Raw genomic sequence first — 24,202 nt, forward strand, 5'->3', positions numbered from 1 at the left:
GTGACAGTGACAAAAGAAAAAGTGAAATATCTAAAACAGTATATACATAGAGTGACACAGACTTTAGCCCACATAGTACAATACTGTACACAACAAACATACATCTCCAGTCTGCCTTTTACCAGTGGTTAGAGCACAGTTATCAAAGTGTTGATGTTGCCCTTTTCATGATTTTCCAATTTTCAAAAAATGACACATGTACTGAAAGTAAAAGTTATTGTTGGGTTCCATAATATACACCCCAATCTAGAATTTTACATTCTAACTTTGGTCATATCAAGGGCATTGTCATGGTTTTCAAATCAGATCAGGGCTACAAACTTCCTTTTTACTTTGAAACTGCCCGTCTTTTATATAATACAGCTGCCTTTAGAGGAATGTTCTAACGCTGACTGGGCATAAAGAGGGACACAGGAGTGTCGCGAGTGTCCTTATAAAAGATTCTGTACTAAATAAAAAATAAAATAAAAAAAAACACAGACATGGATCCTAGACATTTTATGTATGTACAGATTTATTGCTATAAATGATGAAGGAACAACACAGGTTGCAATTTGTGTATTGTGATATTTGCATCTGTCCATTTTAAGTCTTCCCTGCTCCTGGACCCTTCTGGAACTGTCCTTGTATGGGCCTTGGGTAATTGTACTTTTTGAGGAGGTGCAAAAAAATAACTGTTCAACTTCAACCTAAGTCGCCTCTATGGATGCAAATAACTATCAAAATAAATCTTAAGAAGACAGATTCTTCTATGCTTGATGACTGGGTTGGAAAGATCAGATTTGAACAAATCCACTGGGCACAATAAATGACAATAATATATACTGCTCGATTCATCAGGTTACTGCACAGACTATTGTAAGAGTTCATCATCAGAAAAAGAATGCTAGGTTGGTGACTAGATTTGAACTAAAAATACATTTTAGACCAAGCACACCCAAATGATCCGTTTATCATTTATAAGGTTTCAACAGAACTGTTTCAAACATAGGATCTGTAGCAGAATTTCCTTTTTAATTGCTAAAATATAGAACACATAGATAATAAGCTCAGACACTGACACAACTGGGTACATTCAAGATTAAGCACACCTTTTTAGGGTCATGCCTGCGTTGCATGCGCTTGTGCATGCGTATCTCAGCGAGACGCTTTAATGTTTAGAAAAGGGCTCGGAGCCCTGTCGACGTCACGTTAGTGTTTTTCATTGGTTCGTGGGCTTGCCTAATAAAATCTGCTTGCTTTCATTAGCTGAAGGCATGCATACGTCATGCCTTTTCTGGTGGCTAGCCCTCCTCGAGCGAATCGACAAAGTACAGAAAACATGCGAGGCTCGCTGTTTTCTGTCCGGCTCGTGGACTACTTTTTCTCTAATTTACTAGCGCGATTTCGCTTGGCAGAAGTCGAGCGCTTTACATAGTTAATTGCACTTTTTCGGGTTACGTACATAAATGCACTTTTGCCGATAGGTGAGAAGTCGGATTAGGAGTTTACAAAGCTATCAGCTCTAACATGAGCAAACGCGAGACCCGTTGCATTGCAAATGCTCGTTTTGGTTTGTCTCTTTGCTGCTGCTATGGCGAATTTCAACGCACCGATGTATTAGCAACCAGAGAAGTCCTTAACCTCAACTTTACTCTAAATAGTATTTTCAAAATCACAGCAACAGTGTATTTTCAATACAAGACAGCAATCGGCAGGCTCCTCAATACTATTCCTTTCAGATTTCAGTTTTGCTGAACTCCATCTACACTTGCTGAGAAATGAAGGTAATCATGGCATTCCAGAAGACCAGCTCTGTGCCTTAATAAGATTCTCCTTCAACAATTTTCCCCAAACCATTCATCTAACGAATCACAGAAAGGTTACTATGTTCAAGAGGTCTGACAATTTTCCAAATGCCGAATATTTTGATCACCAATCCTGAACGTCTCAGAAAAAATGATGGGGCAAAAAAGATGCACAAAAGTTGGGTTTGGAAAGATTTCTATAAAGTATCATCCAGTTTTTTTTAATCAAGGTTGAGGACACTGGAGAAGGGGATTTCTTATACAATTTTGGTGAATGGCCTTCTGAATGGCTTTTTTCTTATCAATAAATATAGGCATCAAAAAATATTTATACGGGGCTAATGCAGGCAAGAGATTAGTTTTCAAAAACTTACATTAATTAGGGCGACTACATATTGCATATTTACAATTTGCATTCGCAACATGCATATATATTTACTGAGGAAGAGACCAACCTGGATTCCATTTATAATTGTGTGCTCAAATCACTGTAAAATGCAAAGTTTCTTAATATGCAACAGAGAACAAACAAAATACGAATTACCCGTCTTGACACCGTAGCATTTGATCGCTCTTTTAGCTGTGGATCTGTAGGCAAGTTGATCCATATAATGTAAGGTGTGTCATACTTTGATCGAAGTCTTGGGCAACGTTTGAAGACGAAATCAATCAGGAAGAACTTGATTCCAGCATAAAGCCCTACAATTGAAAAAAGATTAATTTACATTGAGCAAATAATTTAGTTAGTCCCGGTAATGAAGGCCTAGTCAGTATAAATAAATGAAATAAACGCAGCTGGTATTTATATTTAACAGTGAGCAAACTATAAACACCCAGTGTTCACTAGTTAAATTAGATAGATTTTATTGTGTTTCACAAGATAAACGCATAATTTAGGCAAAACGTGATGAAAAATTCAATTAATCAAATTGAATGTGATGATTTGACACTGAGGCTTGGTTATCCCCATTAACTGTATGCTCTGCTTCGTAGCAAGATAGTTCCAATAAATTGAGGCCTAAATATTTAATACTAAGGCAAGATGTACACAAAAAGGCAACGGATTTAAGTAAAAGTTGCTCTGAATTATTATCAACAATTATTTGTAGTAACTGAAGTTACAATAGATGAAAGGTGAAATTACACACTGTCAGGGTGGCCTGCAGAACAAGCATATGCAATGCAATAGGTCTCGCGTTTATTTGAGCTGGAGCTATTGGCAATGTAAATGCATAACATGACATTTATTGCCACATTAATTGGTCAACCCTGCCGCATATTTTGGTCCTTTCTGCCACATAATTCCAGTGGCACCGCATATACTTAAAGGTCTCGAGGGATTTTTGAAAGGCAAGCTCACGAACTAGTGAAAGGCCTTTAGCCACAAATATTCTACAAGAGGTCGGAAAAGCAGCTCTTGAGCGGTGCTATGCTCGAACTAAAAAAAACGTTACCAACGTCAATAGGTTTCAGAGCTGAGATCTATTGGCTTCCACAACATTAGCTCTGTTTTACTTTCTATTTCTTATTTGGAAGAACCAAACCCTGTACCTGCCAGTATTTCAGCCATTCTCCATGGCAACCGCGCACAGGTTGCTGCCAGGCCACGGTCTGGGAGCTCCTGCATACCTTGAAAAACAGAAGCTCCAAATTGAGGCCATATGTTAGTGTAACCTTTCGTGAAATGCCAAGAGCAAGTAGATATCTCTCTTGTTCACTTACTCTTCAGCAGTACTTCTACATGCACGCTCGTATCTCCTACAACCCTCGTGAAGATAACCTATTCTGTACAAATACAGACAAGACTCCTTGTTTTTGGAGGTTTGACCCATAAGTTATTTTCTGCATTTCTGAATGTAAATGAAGGCAGCAGAACAATAATTCAGCGCGGTACAGTTGGTCGGAAATACAGCACTGTGATGAGACGCACGAGGTCACTGGCTCTGAGAGACTTTATTCTCTTGGGCAAAGGAGCAAATACAGGGTTTTGAGCAGCATCTTGATAAGAAAAAGTCATTTCTTCCGAGATTGCATTAACTCAACCCGTCCCGCCCCACCGCTCTCCCTTTAAAGAGGTAATAAAAAATAAATGTAGTTCAATCCACTTTGTGAGGCACTCGGACTATCACATATTTCCGGGTTGCTTGACTCAAGTAAGCAACGAGTGCCCATGGAGGGCAAAGGGCAGAAACAAAAGTGAACAAACATTTGCAATACAATGGGTCTCGCGTTTGCTCGAGGTAGAGCTATTAGTCTTGTAAATATTCCTAACTGGACTGTTCTTGCCACACAAACTGCAAATAAAAAGTAAAACAGTTGACATAAGCGAGCCAATTCAAAACACCGCTATGAGAGCGAAGAGAGAGACAAAAGGAAAAAGAAGTTTGCTCGCAGCCAAAGTTATCCTCAAAAGTGCAAATAGCCTTGTAACAGGGGCGATGTCCAAGGCGGTAACAAACCTGCCCTAAGGAGGAACAAACGTAAAGCATTTAGTAATGATAAAGGATTTTTGAAAGGCAAGCCCATGAACGAGTGAAAGTGATGGGCGTGCAGTGGGAGTGGTTAAAAGCCCAGATAAAGAACACCAGGACGGAAAAGCAGCGCTTGCACGCTGCTCGACCTAGAAAGGGTTGAGGTGTGAGGGGATGGGTTCTCTTTGGGGAGTACTAGACAATAATCACACTGTGCAGCACAATTTCACACAGAAAATAGTTAAACAGCTGATTTCAGAAACTCTAACTATGCAGTTTAAGATGTTGGCCCTCCTTGTCATTGTTTAAAAAATAGAAAGCATCTTACATCTTCAAGCTTCCTTTTACTTTCTAACAGTATTTTTATTGGCAAAGTGTACAACACCCCATGTCCTGACCAATTGTGAGCTTTGTGAAAAGTAATATAATTTTCTGTCACTTATTCTTAGGGAGCATTGTTGTCTTCAGTGCTATAGAGGGAGAGCTACTGTGAGACTTGAGGCAGACTTTACAAGATTTTTTCCAGAGACTTTCCAGTGATATTTCCAGAGTAAGATTAATGGGGAGATCTGTAGTCATGTAGACTTGAGAGATCTTCAGATTGTTCCCTTCTGATGGTGTCCCCTTACTGAAGCGAATACTGTTTTTATTCATAGATCTTATGGGTAATTTATAAATTACAAATTGTTATAAGTGTCATTTGTTTACAGGTACCAGCTGCAACTCGTGAATTAATTGCTGCACAATAATATTATTTTTGTTATAACCCAAGTTAGTATGTTTTTCAAAATGTATGTTTCTAAAACATTTACATGAAGCCCAACATTTTAATGCTAATAAGAGGTTAGTGAGGGATTTTGTTTTTACACGCTCATGATTTATATTGACATTCTTTGATCTATGAAGTTGTGTCATAACACTCAAGTTAATTTGCTTATTTTCTTTGATTAAACTCAGATATATCAGGCGTTCTAACCAGCCACTGATGATTCTTTATATGTATCATTTGTGTTTGAGGATTATTTTCGTGACTTCAGCACTGTTAATATAGGGAAATAAATTTATAATTTTTCTTAATAAACTGGTGTGGACACTGCAGTGTAATTAGATTATTGCTTTCTTGTTTATTGATGCTTATTGTGAATGATTATGACATACACTATTGACATACCCTCCAATCGATGTGTCGGTTCATCGGCCTAAGGCGCGAGATCCACTTTTTTGGTCTGAGATATTAGCTGGAATTTCTCCACGCTACAGCACTATTGCTCTGCCTTATTCCTGTGTTTACCTTTATTCTCTTTGCCCCTTCCTCCCTTGTTTCTTATTTTACCCCTGCTGCCTGTGTTCAGTGGCAGCAGGTGGGGGCTAGCCAACTATTGCAGCTGTCTTTTAATTGTTTTTATGCCTTTTATTCCCAGTGTCTCTCCCTCCCTCGTTCCTCAATTGACCCCTGCTGCCTGTGTTCAGTGGCAGCAGGTGGTGCTAGCCGCCTATTGAGACTTACTTTTAATTGTTTTTAAGACTGGAAGGGTACCATTTTTCGTCTAGGCTTCTGTGCCTCGAGGAGACGCCATATTGGTTGCTGGTCTAGCTGCACTGTGTACAGCCTTTCTGGCCCCTTTATATGGGTCATGAAACAGCAGACATGCGCAGCTTGTGCGCCGAAGGCGCACCAAAGGCAAGCCTGTCTGCGCCCGTCCAGGAGCCAGGGATGCTGCCCTCTCTGGCCTAGATGTAATAACATTTCCAGCTAGTCAACTCCTTGCCCTAAGAACACCTGTTTTGAACTGCTGCTAGCACTCTTTTGACTCTGGTCTCCCACACTGGGTCTACAACAACTGCTTATGGTCTCCTCAGAGTGTAGACGTGCAGCCCCAAAGAAAGCACAACAAGTCAGTCAGCAGGTTCCTTTTAGTCAATTGCCGATCCCAACCCGCCCACAAAATTGATATCCATTTACTGTTGAGTGACTATGCCCCAGAAGTTTTATTTCTGACAGAAACATGGCTCTGGGAGGAATCCTATCCGGATGTCACCTTGGCCCTACCTCATGGGTACTCAAACCGATTAGATAGGGCGCACACAAGAGGTGGGGAGTGGAATCGCCATTACTTTTAAGGACTCTATTAAATGTCTCTCTCAACCTTTGATCATTCCTGACTGTGAAAGCATGTCCTTCTCCCTAGCAGTGAACCCTACATTCATATTCTCTGGGGCTCTTATTTATCGCCACCCTGGCCCTCATAATAGGTTTATTCAAGCTCTTCCTGAACAAGTTGCTGATCTAGATGGTAGAAAATCTAACTTTACTATTCTAGGCGATTTTGTACCAAGTAATGCAGTGGCTACAACACTACTTACAGACCTTGAGGTGCTAGGTCCCACACAGATGATTTATGGCCCTACACATATCAAAGGTCATATGATCAACCTTGTGTTCAGGAACATAGCAGAACTTTCAGCTCAGACACCCCTTCCTCTGTCATGGTCCGACCACTTTTTAATTAGCCTTCTGGCAGTAGTCAAAGATGTTCGACAATGACTGGATTCAGGCGGCACAGCCGACATCATGCTATTGGACCTAAGTGCTGCTTTTGACACCACAGATCATAACATTCTGCTTCATAGAATTTTCCATGCAGGCATCAAGGGGTGCGCTTTGAAACGGGTCTCCTCCTTTTTGAGGGATAGAGGCTTTCAAGTTTTTGATTGTGTCTTTTTTCCAACAGCCTTCCTCTCAGCTGTGGAGTGCCCCAGGGCTCCTCTCTCAGCCCTACATTGTTTAATATCTGCATGTCCCCTCTGGCTGAGACTGTGAAACCTGACGGCTTGTCACTGGTTTCCTATGCTGACGATACACAGCTGGACCTCTCATTCTCAACCATCTGTAAGACAGGTCAGCCCAACCTTACACCCTGTCTTCGAGCAGAAGCTAGATGGATGGCCAGCTGTAAACTTAAGCTGAGCAAAGAAATAACAGAAAGTCATGCTGGTGGGCACTTATGGTCCACTCAGATCCCCTTCTCTGCTTCCCAATGGGTTGGGCGGCTTGCCTCCACCAAGAGACAACAGAAAGTCCTTGGGTTTTTGGCTGCACTCCCACCTGACTAGGGACTATCAATCTTAAATGCTGGCAGCCACCTGTTTTAGTCTATCGAGACTTCTTAGAAAAGTCTTTAAGATACTTCCTTTTCAAGCCAAAAGATAAATCACTCGGGCTCTCATAATTTCACGCCTGGACTATGGAAATATTCTCTGAGTTCACCTCGATGTGTACTAAAAAGACTTGAGGTGGTGCAGAACGCCGCAGCACACCTATTTATGAAGATTCCCAGACACCTGTCTGCAAAATCTGCTTTAGTTTCCCTTCACTGGCTGCCTGTGGAACAACGGTTCAACTTCAAGGCCCTCTGCACTTTGCGCGGAGCTCTGCATAATAAGGTTCCTTAAACAGATTGCAATGCCCTACATCCCTCAAAGGGCTCTTAGATCCTCAAAGGCCTCCCTAATTAACATTCCACGGATTAAGAAAGCAGGATGGGGAGGTTGATCTCTAGCATTTGGAGCCTCATATCTCTGGAATTCCCTTCCCTTGGAGCTCCTCTAGGATAGTCAAAAAATTCCTTTCGTAAGTATTCAAAGACCCTTCTGTTCACAGCATAAGTTGCCTCCTTGTTCTGCTTCCTCTCTGGGAGGCCTTCTAGTAGCCATGCGCTTTACCCGCAGCCTCAGTAATTCCACTGTTAAGTCAATAACCAGTGCCTCGGGCCTGAAATTATCAGGTGTGGAGACGACCTGATAATTTCAGAACTGGAGGCATCTGGAAAGTTAGCATAACCTGGAGCTGTATCCTCACTGAGAATGCAGTTAAGACCTCTGGCAACAAGTGCCTATGTCTTTCTGTAGAGCACTGCTGACAAATACACAAAACAACACATTACCTATTCAATTACAGACTGGATTATCTGTTCATTAATGATTTGTAGCTCTAGGATAACGAGGACTATCATCCACGGCTCTAACTACCAACAAATCATTAACTGTAGCATGTATTGTCAGGTTTAGCTGCTGTTAGTGGAGTGGACACAAAATCTGGTCCTGTCTCACTTTCATGCTATGATTAACGTCCGCACAATCTGTGATGCAGCAATGAATTGCATAACATCAAACATGACAGAGGAAATGCACGCTGCATCTTACCACACGCCTTTACTATCATGTAGAATTAATTTCCACAATCACATTCATCTGAGATACTCTCAGTTTTATGTTCTTATACGGTACTGTCATGATGAATTTAAGCATTTCCTGCAAGTCTTGGCTTGTTGCCTTTACTTTCTTTGTGTTTATATTAGGCCCTATTGAACAGAGTGCTCTGCTTTTACAATAGAGCACATTATAACCAGCATAGATCACACTGCATCAGATAGATTGCTTTGAGAACTTTCCATTCACCACCTTAACAGGCCTGAAAGTGCACAACGTCAAGACCTGCCAGAAAATTGTCAACCTAAGTCACAGTAGAACAAAATAGAGCCAGTGGTAAGAATACTCCATCTCGAAGGTTGTTGAATGAAACGAAGAGAATCCAAACCTGGGCATTTAATAGAACAGCATGCTAGAGCCCCTACTAGGAAAAGTGTGGACAACATGCATCATTTTCTTGCAAACCTTGCACAAGTCAACCTATTTTACATAATTGTAAATAATAATAAGCATGGACATTCTCTCAAACCTTATTAGGATTATACATGAAGTCTGAGCCCAGTGGTGGTGTAACAAATATGTAGGAGGCACACTTATCTGCATTTAAATTGTTTTGCTTTCCTATGGCTGACAGGTGCGTGATTGAGCAGTATGTGTAGGAGAACATTTAGTGTGTATGCGTGTGCAAGAACCATTTGTATGGTTGTACATGTTACTATGTGTGGAAGAGAAGTGTGCTTTTAAAGCTGAATTAGTGGGTATGACTGGGGCTTAGAGTAGCATGTCTGTAGCTGAGAAATGCGGGAGCACTGCCGGAGGGTAGGTCCTACAACGCGGACCGCCCGTTGAAGTCAACTGCATCAGTCCTAGGCGTGTGCTTTCCCAAGGAGACACATTTCAAAATTGGGGATGGGCGACCTTCATTTTTTAGCTTTGACCGGACGTCCAGTTCGCTTAATGTAAGTGACTGTTCCTTAGTATATTGACTAGGGTGACTTATTATTGTCTGTAATTTTTGCTATAGGAGAAGTTGTGTTTAGGTCCTGATGAAGCGTCAATGGATTTGGCAGGACCACTAGATGCGAAACATGTTGACTCATGATTAGAGGTTCTAGGATAATTTCCGGCCTCTCCTCCCCCTTTTTTTCAGAAAGTGACTGAGCATGATATATCAAATGCCACTTTCAACGTGTTTTTAAGATTGGCCTATTCCTTATACTATCTGAATAAATTGGTGATGTTGTTTGAGGTTTAGAACCAATCTTAGATTTTCCCTCTCCTGTTTATTTAGTGTCTGCAGATAGGTATTGTCCACAGAATATTCCATTACGGCAGTCACTACTAAAGAACTCCGGCAAAGAGCCCCCTCTCGGGGAGCCCGTCAGACATTGCAGTGCCTGTCTGACAAGGAGCATTCCCTATGGTGAAGCGTGACATCCGTTGGGATGTGTGAGGGCTCTTGCTCCTAAAGCTTTAGGTTTCCCTGCTTCTCTTTCTTGGAACAGTGTACTACTCTATGTTTTTGTGTGTAGCTGAGAAAGGCAAGTTTGCATGTCGTGTGTCTGGCACAGCACTATGAATACTGTAAATCTCTGCACAGCTTCTAGTTTTTGTGCACGTCTCAAAACGCATGCACAACATGTTTAAGTGGGATTTGTTCAGTGTGGTGCTGTCTTCTACTTGTGGTCATGTGAGTTATACATGCCTAGCTAAGCAATGGCATGGTCGCATGAACTGTACATGTCTTACAGAGTAGTCATGAATGCCGTTTATGCGTGCTGTTCAAAATGTATGTGGTTATCTGACCTGTAGATACACAGCACTGGCGTTTCATTTATGTGTTTCCTGCACCTCTAGTTCTTCAGAGAGTTTTCCATTATAGATACATAAAAAGCAGAAGCACACTTTTAGAAAACAAAAGAAGTACAGGCCTTTATCAAACACTCACAGTTCTAAAAAGATGCGGTTAATAACATTTTGTCTTGACCCAGGTCATTACATTCAATATGCAGCAACTCTAATACCCATTATTATTTCTGTATTTACTAAGCATCCCGAAGTTTCATTTCTACGGTGCAAACATCTGGGCTGAGATCTTTATTTAATTCTTTGAGGATTTGAATTTGATTCAAAGACTGATGATTTAGTGTAGGATGCGGAATAATGCTTGGTTAGTAGGGACATGTGTCATGGGCTGCTGCTTGGCCTTTGAAATTGTGCTGACAGTGCCTTGCGGCATAAGGCATCTTCTCAAGGAGAGCTACACATCAATCTGTCGCTCCAACCATGAAAGCCTAAGGGGCCACTTCTGGTCTAGTCCTCTCAGCCTTTGCTTACAGAGCAGGAAAAGGCACTGCATATGGTAGTCAGGCTTTGCGGTCCACAAGGGATTGGGGAAGGTACATTTCCTTTAGCTCTGTCAATGGTATTTCCGCAGCCTCCTGAGCAGGGCACAAAGTGGGCTATAAGACTGAATTGATGCAAGACCCATTGTATTTCAATGCTTACAACTACAACAGAGGCCCCCATTCTAACCCACATTGTTCACCAGTCAGTCAAATAAAAGTGGCTGAAGAGATTATTTCATTCACTCTCAACTGTTTATCCTGAAGTAAACTGTTAGAAATTGGGTGTCTGGTTGCCTAGTGTAGGCACCTAAGCGAGACAGAACCCACCACTCTAGTCAGGCACTATAGCTGCAGGGCCAGCAATGGAACAACAGAAATCTTGTGCTGGCCCGGGGAGATCACTGGAGACACACAAGTAGGGAGACAAGCAGCAGACCATCACATCAGGGTCCATGAGCAAAGTGGCAATCCTTCTTGTAGCCTAACAGGCCACAATTCAGCACATGAAGCTGGTCAGTTCTAATGGCAGTTCTTCCTAGAAGCAGAACAGTTCCTTCTGGTAGTGTGCAGTATGAGCAGCATCTGGTTACGAGTCAACACAGTGTCTTAAAACATGGGGCTACAGTCAAAATGTCTTTGATATAGGGGGTACTTAAAAAAAAAAAACCTCAGAAGTGCACAACATCCCCTTTTAACTTCAGCCCTGGCTCTACACATCAGCAAGGGGTAAACAAGCCCTTTGTGTGATGGCAGGACACAGCCTAGACAAATGTAAGTGCACCCTGCCTCCCACTCTCGCAGCCCAGGAAAACCACTCAGTACACAGATGTAATCCTGTTACACCTCCACCCTTCCCTGTGCAATGGCAGTCTGGAAAGTATGCACAAAGCCCAGCTGTCAATCTACCCTAAATGTGGATTGGAGTCAGGCTGCAAAGTACAAGAGTCATAAGCACAGTGAAATGCCCACTTTCTAAAAGTGGCATTTCCACAATAGCACTAAAAAGTCCACCTACACTAATAAGCAGGATTGCTCACTACCATTCCAAACATGCCCACACTACTCCTCACAGGTCAGAAATTACCACTCAGACACATATTAGGGAATTTCTAATGCAAACCTATGAGAGGAGCAGCACTCACAGCAGTGAGAAACCGTATAGGATGTTTGTCACAACCAGGACATGCAATACAATGAAGGCACATGTCCTACATTTCACCTACACATCACCCTGCCCATAGAGCTACCTAGGGTTTACCTTGGGGCTGGCCCATATGTAGTAAAAGGGAAGTTCCCAGCTTGGTAAGTAACTGTAGATGGCAAGTCAATGTGGCAGTAAACTATGCATGCAGGCCTTGCAGTGGCAGGCCTGAGATAGGCTTGAAAGGCTACTTCTGTGTGTGGTGCAAGCTGCGCTGCAGGCCCACTAGTAGCATTTAAATTACAGGCCCTGGGTATACGGGATATCACTGTACAAGGGACTTAAAGGTCAATTAAATGTGGGAAACAGGTGTAAGTTAAGTCAATCATACCAAGTTTAAAGGAGAGAGCACATGCACGTTAGCACTGATCAGCAGTAATAAAGTGCCCAGAGACCAAAAGCCAACAAAAGAAGGTTAGAAACACAGGAGGAGGAAGGCAAAACATTTGAGGATGGTCCTGCTAAAAGTGCCAGGTCCAACATGACCCCCCACCCCAAGAGCCAGGGTAGACCAATTATTACTTTGATAGGCTTCCCTGCTTGGGACGATAGAACATGGACCCTGGCCCGCAACATCGGGGGCATGTTCCAGTTCTACGCCAAGCTGAACCCAGTTGGATTCCACGGTCTATGCTCCACAGACAACCTAAGCTAACCCATGGGAGCTCCTTAGCTGTCGGTGGGCACTGCCAGGCCCCAGGCCATATTGGGGCCTCTGAAATCTCTCAGAGTTGGGGGAGGGCGGCAGTAACCCCAGGTGCATAGCATCCTCTCACCACTTCACTTTCCATCATTCTACCCATCCACTGGTCCCCCAGCCTAGGGTCTGCCCCCCCTAGGCTGGACAGGGGTCAGGAGTGAGGCTCTCCTTCCTCTACCCCTCCTTCTGAGGTTCCGCACCCTCCCACCAAGGAGGGTACCCCCCTGAAGACAGAACTGTCAGGGAGCTGGTGACAGCCACCCTGCACAATTTTCCCACCAATACAGGGGTTTCAGCCTGCAGCTGGTCTCCCATCCCAGAGTCTGCACCCTTGGGTTGATCTGGGGTCAGAGGCAAGTCATTGTTCTCCCTGCCCCCCATTCCAGAGATTCACACCCCTCCACCAAGGAGGAAAGACTCAGAAGACACACTGGTAGAGACGAGACAGATGTGGTAACCTCACCACCCTCCAGGTCTAGGGAAGTATTCCAACTACCCCCTCTCCCCCAAGGAAAACACATTCTTTATGTGTTGCACAAGAGTGTCTGGTGCTGGCCTCCCGACCCCTGCCCACCTGGCAGAGCACTAAGCTGCCCCACCCCGCAAAGACCAGAAAGTGGTGTCATCAGGGTCATTCCTGAGGAGCTCTGACCTCAGAGCTGGCCCCGTCCCTCTGGTATCCTCACTGGGGACTGCCTCCCCCTCACCCTTCCATCTGGCACCCTGCACCCTCCACTGCGGAGTGGTACTGCCAGACACCAGGACTGGCGGGATGCTGGTGACAGTCACCCCCATACCCAAATACTCCTGACATTATGGGGGTCCCCCTCAGCAGGTGGCTCCCTGGTACAGACTAAGTTTCCTTCATGGGGTCCTGGTGGGGTATTCTCCAGGTTCAGGGGCTGGGCATAGGCAATCTTGGAATGTCTCCCACCCCCACCTCTCCCCTTACACTGAAAAGTAACATGGGACCCAACACCAACTCCACTCCAAGGGCACCTTTCTGGGTCGCTCCGAACCTCCCCTGCCTCTGTCAGTTGGGGGAAACCTGAGCCACTCTCTTTAGAATCACTCCAAAATGCCTTTCCAGAACCTATGGCACTCACCCAAAGTTCTGCCTCCTTTGCAAGTTCCCTGGGGTCAGAGAACTTACACTCCAACAGGTGTTGCTGCAGCCAAAGAAAACAACAATGTAACCTGTTCTCTCTGAGATTAAACAGCCCTTCATAACTGTTTGCTGTGCTACCCTTCACCCTTCCCTCTAGTGCTTTGCAACAATCCTCCATGAACTACCTCCCCCCGACAGGTGAGACAGTTTCCTACTGCCCCTGAACCTCAACCTATACTCTCTCTGGGGTGAAGCCACACTTCCCTAAAAGCGCCTCCTTTATGGGGGATACCCCTGCCTACCACTCCCTTCTAGGGCCAGTAGGGCATCCCTCCTCTTCCCCTCTTCAGGAATTTAGCTCCTCAGCCCATTCCCCGAATCCTCCTCAGGGATCCTATGGGCTACCAGGGCCTCCTCATATTCCTGCAACCACTGATGTATGTCACCCCCTTCTGTGAATCTAGGTACCATGCCTTGTGGGAAAGAGTGGGTAGTTCCGGACACTAGTCTTTAAATTGCTGCCATCGCTGGACTCCATTCCTGCAGTGCTGGTGAGCCCAGAACACTCAAACAATGCTCAGGAGCAAGCTTTTCCCTAGCAAAGGCCCTTTCAGCCTCTGCCACTTTCTCCTGGATTTAGACGCTCTCCACCTTAGCCCTTCTCTCCTTTACAGTCTGCCGCACTTGTTGCACCTCAGGTCCCTCTCCTCCCACCTATCTCTGAGCTCCTTAGGGGACAGGGACTTGGAGGTTACACCGCTCCTGGCACTCGACCCGTTAAGGGTCTGTGGGGTCCTCCCCGTCTACTTGCATCCCTGCCTGGTCACTCTCTACCTTTCTTCGAGGTCACAGCCCTCTCTGGATATGGTCTGGAACCATCCCAATTAGAATCCTCACTAAATTCCTCTGGGTCTCCCTCAGAACCACTACCCCCTTGGTTTTGTTTTTACAATCTTCCACTGCACCTTTAAAAAACATAGGGTTTTCACTAGGTCCCCACTCTCCGGTAGTCCCCTCTCCCTACAGAAGACCTTTAATTCCTCCTTACTGTAATACAGTAGGTTGTCTAGGACAAGGATTAATCCCATTTTGACAAGTTACCCAAAATACAAATGCAACAAGATTCCCAGGAAAAATGACCAATGTGAGAATCAGCAGAAAGCAAAACACATAATGGTCTAAGTGCAGAGTAGGGCAATAGTGAGTCACTATAGTATTGCGCAAACGGAATTCCATCCTCACCACTGATCACTAAGGAAACCTACCAGGGCCCCATGAGGCTGTCACCGCCACAAGGTGCAGCTGAGTGTTGTGACCCTCAGGTGGGCCCTAGGAGCCTGACGCCAGAGCCCTGAGTGGAAGAAGTCTTGGGGCAGTAGTAAACTGTAGGAGCTGGGCCATGCGTTTGTGGGCAGCCAGTGTCCGTGAGCCGGGACTTCTGATGGCATGAGCCATGTGTATGCATTGCCCCCGGCAGCATCTACTTACCTTGAGCTGGGCCCGGGGGTCATTCCGTATTAAGATAATGGATTGCCATGGCACACCCCCTCAGGAGAAACAAAGGGGTTACCTCCGTGACAGCCCACCTGAGTACCAAACTGACCCTAATAGAAGCGCAGGTGTGCAGGGTCCATGCCCGTACTGTCATTTGGAGGAAAGTTGGAGACTCGATGGATTCAGGGTGATTTCTCCTACTTTTGGCACTGTGATTAATACTGGGGGATTGGTGCGTCTACTCCCGTCTATTTCTGCATTTTTCTTCCTGGTCTAAGTAGGTCACGAGTGGCTATCTCATTACCTGGGGTAATAGGTATTGGTCTAGTGGCAACGTGGTATTTACAATGTTTATGCATCAGGGCACTGGGATTGATGGTTCATGCACAGTAATATTTTTCTGGTGATGTATGTTCATGACGTGCAGTGTGGAAATATTTATTTTTGGTCTCACTGTGACGTTTGACAATTGCCTAGTTGGCAAAGTAGTACCTGTTTTATGAGGTTTTGGTCTATGGTTTATAAACATGATTTTTAAAAATATTTTTAAATAACATTGTGCGGAGTCCATTTTGCTGTGTATTTATTGTGCCACTGGAGTGTGTGTTGTGCAAACGCTTAACACATTGCCTCAGGGAGAAGCCTGACTGCTCTGGGCAAGCTACCAAGTCGGTGAGCAGGGGTTATCTTGAGTGTGTAGCTCCCTTACCCCGAGTATAGTGGTGGAATCTGACTGGCTTACTTGCCTACCATAGACAACCAGACATGCCAATTCTAACAGAAAAAATGAATCCCAGGCTTCCTACCCCCATTTCTCTAGCTCTGCCGAGTTAAATCCTGATTGACTGCAAAACGATCCAGCGCTTCTGGTTTCCTGCTGATTTTCAACTCATATATTGTTTTTTTTTTCTCCTTTGACCCTTGCGTATTGGTCACTTGGCTGCAGTTGAGTAGTTAACTACCATAGATACACATTATATAAACATAATGAATCAAGGGAGGGACATGTTTATTAGGATTGTCTCAGAGGCGTAGCATCCTAATGTACAATAAGACAAGGGTTTGGATAAGTAGAAGTGTAAATAGGCAACATAATTCCTGATCCTTGTCTCACATGCAGGACATTTCTCGAGTATTATTTCACAGTTCTAGTCTTTCTTACAAGGTAGCAAAGGTTTATCGAAGGAACTGTACTTTAGTGTAACTCAAGTTTTCTTAGGACCTTACTTCGTGCAGCCTTTTAGCTTCAAGTATACTGGACAGGTGACAGCTGATGTACAACTGAAGTTTCACATCAGAGGCCCTGCTTTGATGCAAACCCTTTTACTGACACTGATGTTTAACACAACATGCCTGTGTGGAAAATGAAGCGGTGTCTAGTTGATATGTGCTGTCTTCGTAGAATACATCTGTGGTCAAAGATAACAGTACTACAGATCTTAGGTATAGTCATCAGCAGTGCCAGCTTTATGGGCTGAAACCATTTTTATTGATGTAAGGGGGTCATGCCTATTTTGAGTGAAGGCTGTTGTGAGTGGCCTAGATGTACTTTTTGATCTGACTGCTGAGGTTGTGCATGGTGAGTCGTAATGATTGAGTCAGACCATCCAGTTTTATTTGGTTGACGCATGTCACGTCTCAGTTTTTCTATAATACTTGTACATGAAAAGTTTAGCTTTAGGACATTTGCTGAAAATACGTAGTTTGCTTATGCTTTAATTGGCAGGTCTACTACGTTACATACATACTCTCTATAAGCAGCAACCAAGAAGCATTTACTGTTGCCAAGAAACCATATATTGGGCACTGCAACATAAAGTGTGCAAATTTTTCAAGAAGATAAATTTCATTAAAAACATTAACAAGGCAATGTTCACCTAGGTCACCTAGTAGTCTAGGTTCTTGTTTGACAAGATGTGCAGCCAGATGTGTAAACTAGAGCAAAACTGATCATCAAAGTGGACACAGAACATTAGGGTACATGGTAGAAAATTACTGACGTACTCCAATACTGGTGTGTTCAACAAGCATCAGAACCAGTCTTGTGCTATAATATTTTTATTGGTGTTAAGACCTGTCACATATTTTGAGAAGAGATTCACGGGTCCCACAAATTAATCCGGACCCGAAATGCAATGGTACAATACAGTAATGTACTCTTTAATTAAATTGAAGGTGGTTTGCCCCCCAGGAAATGATCTGCATGACCAACAGTGCATGCACCAAAATATGTTTTTTGTTGCATGCAAAGTTGGAAAGTTAGACTTAGGAGTCAAACCGCCTAGAACTTGAATTATAAATATGTTTGAGTTTGTTGATTTTCCAATTAGCTAAATCTGGTTAGCCTGGGCTAACTCAGAATTGCCATAATAAGCTGAAACCATAAGCCGAAATCTTATTCTCGTAGTCACAGAATGCATGCCTTTCATACCATTAAGACAGCGATGGAACCAGAAGCTTCACATTACTGTAACATTTTACATTAACAAGTTATTTGCGGTGCCTCAGTCAACAGGGTAAGAATAAAGCAACTGATAGGACTTGTCAGTGAAAAAAGTACTTAATATTGGACTCGGAGACGACAAATAGGTTACATGACTGCTTACTTATGTTGTTGGATGCTTTAAAGGTACATAAAACTGTATGAGCCCAGTAGCTTTATAGATCACATATCCATTTCTTGCCACCGCTGTCGGGTATTAGGTCTTCTTCGACATATACTCAACACATTTCTCTAACTACCCTTCTGAATAAACCAATGCATTTTAATCTTGTAATGTTTAAGACAGGTGTTACATTACCTATACAAAGTCCAATCATCTTGTAGGGGAAGAAACAGGATGCAATAAAGGCAGCCCATAGAGCCACGTACAGCTTTTGTGTTATTTCTGGCTGGACCCACATGAACAAGCTGCGAACAAGAAAGGGTCACATTAAACAGGTGAGTTTAAGTGGTAACAAGTGGATAAAACGATTGCTTCAAGAAAAAAAATAAGAATAAAATAAACATACTTCTTTATTTTTTCCAGTATGTCTGCCATCTTGCCAAACAGGTTCTGTGTTGAAAGCAAAAGTTGTTAAATTTTCTGTTCAGGTGTTCACGATTGAAGACACTTGACTGTCAAAAAGTAAGTGTGAGGTCTATTTTCACTACACAGCAATGCGTGCAATCAGTTAAAATGTTATGGCAAAGTAAAGTCCATTTCCTGTGGTGATACAATGCTCAGGTAGTTTTACGGATTGTGTTGTAAGGATGATATATACATGTACTACTCTTTCACGTTAAATTACTTGCTAAAGCCAATTAGACCACTCAGTACTCCTCTTTCCTTTTTGAGTGAATGATCACCAGGAATTGAAGGACTGCAGAGTTTCCTGTTCAACGAAATACAACTTACTTAGAAGAATGGTCAGCGCTGAATTACTTTAACAGCAGCATTGTATATTTTTGCATTCATCTCATAATGTACTTGGAGAAGGTGGTTCTGCAACAATTGTGTGTGCTCCGAAGATGAGCTAGACATTGAGGATTAAACCTCAAACAAATAGATCAAGACCATCTTTCACATTCACCGTGGAAGTGGCACAGAAACTTTAGACTTAGACCTACCACTTTAGAATTACAGATCAAGAAATAGAGGTTCTCTCATGCAAAGCAGAGAGAGGAACCTTACCTACCAGATGAAGTATCTGGTCATGTCTCCAATGAGTTACAAGTCAATAAAGAAATTGATGTGGTGGGTTTTGTGATGTGTTAGGTGGGCAGTCCTGCTAAGTCCCACACATGTTGCGTTAGGGTAAAGCGATTTAAGTTAGGTTCACACATTACTAAACGATTGGTAATTCGTCACGCAAACAAAATAAAGAGAAGCCCAAGTGGGATATCTGTAATTCCCTGCCTTGCTATGAATGCCTCTACTATTTTCAATTAGGTGCAGGACAGTGATACCTACTGGCAGCCAGCTCTGTGGTCAAAACCACTGTAAGAGAACTCCTGACACATGGACAAGCTTACATAAGCACCTGAAAAGAACAGTTGTTATCCATCCAGGCCTGAGTGTGTTCCAGAACTATGTTGCAACTGCTGGTAAGACTATATGGGGCACATAAGATGTAAGTAGATGAGGCAGCTTAAACTTGCTGACTATAGTGCATGGATGACAAAATAAATCCAATACCTTCTCATTACGTTGCTCACTACAGACTAGTAAGTGTCAGTAGTACTTTCTCCAATCCTTATACACTTTTAGGGCGTCGGTATCACTGGCCTATGTAAACAGTGCACTAGGTTAGTGCCCTTCTATTTCTTATGCTTTGCACTAGTTTTGAGATCTTCTATTAGTTTCTCGATACTCAAATGGGTGTAATTTCTGATATTTATATGTTTCCCTCATCTTCATTGCTTTATTTTGCTTGTGAGAAAGTATCACTCATATTCGTTGAATGGCACTCATAACTACACTGAAATTGTGAAAATGTCACACATAGGCAATCTGAAATCTTGGCAGCTATGGGTGGGGGAGGGACTAAGATCGAAAGAGGCATAGCACAACTCGCTTCATGGAGAACTAGCAGTTACAGAGACTGTGTATTGAATGTTTCAACCTAGAGGTGACAGGTTTACAACAATGCCAACTCCTGGTAAACAACGTTGCCCCTCTACACTCCAAAAAAGGCTGGAGAGGTACAACTCCTCAACCTTCCTCCTAATTTATAAATCTAACCCACACAAAAGAGATGAGGAGGTAAAACAATAAAAGATTAGCATTGGCCTGGGAAACACATATATGGGCTAAAAGTACCCTCATCCATTAATAGTGGCATGCTTCATCACAGGGTATGCTAAAACACCCCAGCATAACCAACACCAGCGATAAAAGGGTGTAAACATTACTGCAACCTACTTAACGTCAAGGCTTTAAGCCTCAAGATGCTTTTCAGCACCTCTGGATGGAATGGGAAAGTTTTTTCTAACACCTAAGCAGGCGCAAGCATATGCATTAGAATTTGTATGCTAAGCATTCCGTTCTCTACAAATATGACAATGCCATTTTCTATGTGGAAGTGTTAAATTCTTCATAAGGGACATGTCTTGCAGACAAGGCCATAACATCACAGTGAGATGGAGGCTGCACAGTATGGCAGATTTAGAAAGGGAAATCATGAGGGAGCACTGCCAGAGTGGCAAAACAAACAAGCACTGGCAAAGGCAATAGGTCTAAGCTTGTCAGTTCAAAAGAGCTTGTTGCAGTGAAAACAAAGCAATTGTTTTCTCTATAGAATACCTCTATGAGATAAAGAATTTAATGCATGATGATTCAATGAACTTTTAAACTGCATAAATGTCACTTATGCTTTGTAACGCAATCCCTCTACAGGAGATTCAATGATAAAGCCATTATCATAAGGTATGGAAGATATTCTCCTCCAAGAAGAGGGAAAGAAGAGCAAAAGCCCACTTAAAAACTGGTATGAGGTTAATAGCTGTGCAGCCAAGCCAGACCTAAAAATAGAGAGGGTGGGAAAAGGAAGTAAAACACAAAAGGAATTGGGAAGTCCCACCTGATCCTCGAACACGGTTTTATTCTTCATCATATTTCACATGCCTCTTTTCTTATTCTCTTCTCCCTCACTCTGATTTTAAAACTTTGTTATTTTTGTGGTTGTTTCTGTTGGCACCATATTGGGGTTGGGGGAAGGGCAGGTTGTCTGAACCAGATTATTTGAACTTTGTGATGCAAAAAATATTTTTCAATGTGATATTCTTTATACAGCAAATGCTTATAGACATTGTTATTGATACATGTTTATGGCTATTGTGTTAAATTCACGCCATTAAAGCTTTGTGCATTTTTATATCCTTGTGGTACTTGTTTGGTGAGAGATGATAATTTAATTTAGTATACTTGTTGATTTACTGGTTTTGCTTGATTTGCTGATTTACATACGAAGTGACATATAGGTTCCCCGAGGGCAGATTTTTATCTTACTGTTTTTTCCCCACTTAACAGTGAAGACCTTAATTATATTCCCCTGAGCCATGAAACCAAGGTGAAAATAGACAGGTGGCATCAACAAAATGAACATACAGAATCATATATCAATGTGCAAAGTAAACTGAAAATGATAATTTTGTGAACGCAGTAGTTAAAACAAATATGTTAATTTTCCCTTGTAACAGGACATGTACTCTAAGGACGTCTTTAGACATAAAATAAATTAATATGAATGCTGAAGGCACACTTATAAATGCTCAAACATCAAAAATGAGAATGTCCTCAGATAACTTTACCTTAATGATTTCTAAATGTCCGTTCAAAGGAGTGAACATGAGTAAGGTGTCATTCCTAAACACTGGCAATCGACAGTTCATTTGTCCCCTCCTTACTTACTATTAAGTGGGTAAGGTAGGAGGCTGTCACTGATACCATCTCATTGCACTCACAAAAACCTTGAGGGTGAGAGTTTAAGAGGACTATGAGCGGACTCTGGGTTGGTAATCAAGTAAATGTACAGGTTCAGTAGTACATCCACTCAGACATTACTGAATACAATGAGGAGGCATTTCACCACCATGGGTCCTAAAGAGCAGTACCCACAGTGTAGCACAGGGCTGGTACTTCCATAAATTGGAGTAAGGTATGAGCCCAATGGAACCACCAAATTTCTGCAATAGGACCAAACATTGGAGTGATGTAGCTGTTAAAATGTTATTTTACATGTGTCAATGGTTAATTATCACAGTTCCGCAGGGAATAGAGCCAGTTAGTTGTAAAGCCAAATACTACACAGGGTGTCAAAGAAGTGAGAACACGCATGAAAATGTGCAGACAAAACAGCATGATGGCCACTTGCTGCAGTTACCGTCAATGTCTATTTGATAATTAGCTAACAATGTCCCATTTGAATACCAGCTTTGTTTTCTCTTCGCCTGGCTTATTTTCATTCTCCGATACAGTACCTGTGCTTTCTGTGCCACATCCAGAACCAGCTGAAATTTCTCTGACACAGTCAAATCTTCTTTGGGAGGTTCCTTTAGACACAGGAAATAATTTTTTAGTGTCACTTAATTAAGTAGACGTTTTCTGTTAATATTAATTTTGTTTACGAGCTAAAGATGCAGATTTGAAGCCTTGTCAGTGCACAATTCATAAGCGCCTCAACTATAACGTGGCAGATGTGAAGAGTTTCAAATATGTTAGACATGAAGAGATACAAAATAAACTTTGCATGGTTAAATATTCAAATAGTATGGGAGCACTGAAATTCAACTTTGGGTGTTTGTTTATCTAGCTATCGATCTCTCTCTCTCTCTCTCTCTATATATATATATATATATATATATATCTCATATAAAGTACTGTAAGAAAAGCAATGGCTAAAGTGACGTTATAGTTAAGTAAAAATGTCAGTTACAACATTACATAATAAACTAAAAAAACACAGAAATTCAGCAGTTATAATTAAACGAAGCAACGCACGTCATGAACTGCTTGATGACCTCACCTATTACATCACTCACGAGTTGTTCTGTGACATCATTAATAAGATTACTGATGACATCTAAAATTAAATCTTTGAAGACAACACTTTGCACAGCGGGGGCTCGAGTTATAGATACTTCAGTTAATTATAACTGGTGCATTCCTGTGTTCTTTTAATTTAAAATGCTGCGTTGTAACTGACGTTTTCACCTAACTTTAATGTCTTAACACTATTTATATCAGTGAATTTCTGAGTTTTTTTTTTTTTTAAATGTAACGTACAATATTATTAACATATTTGTTTATTACGTCACTTTAACATTTGCTTTTTTTTCAGTGAGTTGCGGTTTTAAATTTGTTTTTTAACATAAAGCAAGGTGTGTTATTTTATATAAGGCAGATTTACTGGAGTTGTCAACGTGTCAGAACACCAAACTATAAAGAACAGGCCCTATTGCCTTTATCATGGTCTGCACATCAACATGCCTGACCATCACCTTATATAATGCAGACCTATTGACTGTCAATAATCCACACTAATTTATCAATATCCGTAGTCCACTGTATTTCTCAAAAATACACACATGGTAATGCTTAATAATAATCACAAAACTATTTCAAATAAAGCATTTTTATTCATAACAAAAAAAACACGTGTTTAAGTTTTTCTTTTACACACTCCAGGTCACGAATTTCAGCCATAGGGCCAACCACGTGGAGTCTAAGTGCACTCCAGCTAAAGACTAACAGGTCCAGCTTGGAATGCTTTAAAATATGTAAAGTGCTCGTGGGTCCTGTACTCAATGACACAGGAGACTTATTGCAAGTTTTGTTTTGTGTTCCTAAGGGTTTTGCTGCGCTCCCTTCAGCCCCCATAACATTAAAAAAAAAAGTTGTTCATGTTCCTGTCCCTGCCCCTACTAGGGGCACCACACAGGGATAAAAAATATAAATTAAAGCCCTTGCAGGGCATTAAGGGGTGCTTCTCAGCAGGATCAGTGAATGTGAAATGCCAGGCTACTCCTCTAATTTCAGATTCATACCAGGGTTATTTCTTTCTCTATTTATTAATTTATTTTTTACTGGTGGGTGCCACAGTCCCACCCGGGGCACCCACACTTCACCAAAATGTTGGGGAGTGCAGGGCCATGGCCCCAGCAGTTTCTCAGCCACCCAGTCAGCACTAATCCTAGGTAACGGCAATTATTTATTTATGGGTGCCCCAAAGCTCCATCCAAAGTTGGGAACAGCAGGCAGGCTCAAGGCCCATGTGGCCCTCAAGCCACCACTTATCCTGGGTGGTGAAGGGAGCTGTAAATCCTTTTTTTCTTTTTTTACCCCACGGATACTCCAGTCCCAACCAGTAAGGACAGGTTAGAGACTAACAAGGGAATAATTTA

The 24,202-nt window shown here is 42.3% G+C and overlaps 1 protein-coding gene across 1 annotated transcript in view; it reads right to left on the bottom strand.

Annotated features, from left to right (window-relative positions):
• GRAMD4 (GRAM domain containing 4) overlaps positions 1–24,202 on the bottom strand; it is a 479,241-nt gene that overhangs the window by 60,390 nt on the left and 394,649 nt on the right. The window contains exons 11-14 of the mRNA XM_069229727.1: positions 22,280–22,351; positions 18,331–18,374; positions 18,120–18,229; positions 2,332–2,486 (exon numbers count right to left, since the gene is read on the bottom strand). Coding sequence (XP_069085828.1) covers positions 2,332–2,486; positions 18,120–18,229; positions 18,331–18,374; positions 22,280–22,351 — 381 coding nt within the window. The remainder of the gene's footprint in view (positions 1–2,331; positions 2,487–18,119; positions 18,230–18,330; positions 18,375–22,279; positions 22,352–24,202) is intronic.

The sequence above is a fragment of the Pleurodeles waltl genome, chromosome 4_1, assembly GCF_031143425.1.
Source record: "Pleurodeles waltl isolate 20211129_DDA chromosome 4_1, aPleWal1.hap1.20221129, whole genome shotgun sequence".
NCBI classification, from domain to species: Eukaryota; Metazoa; Chordata; class Amphibia; order Caudata; family Salamandridae; genus Pleurodeles; species Pleurodeles waltl.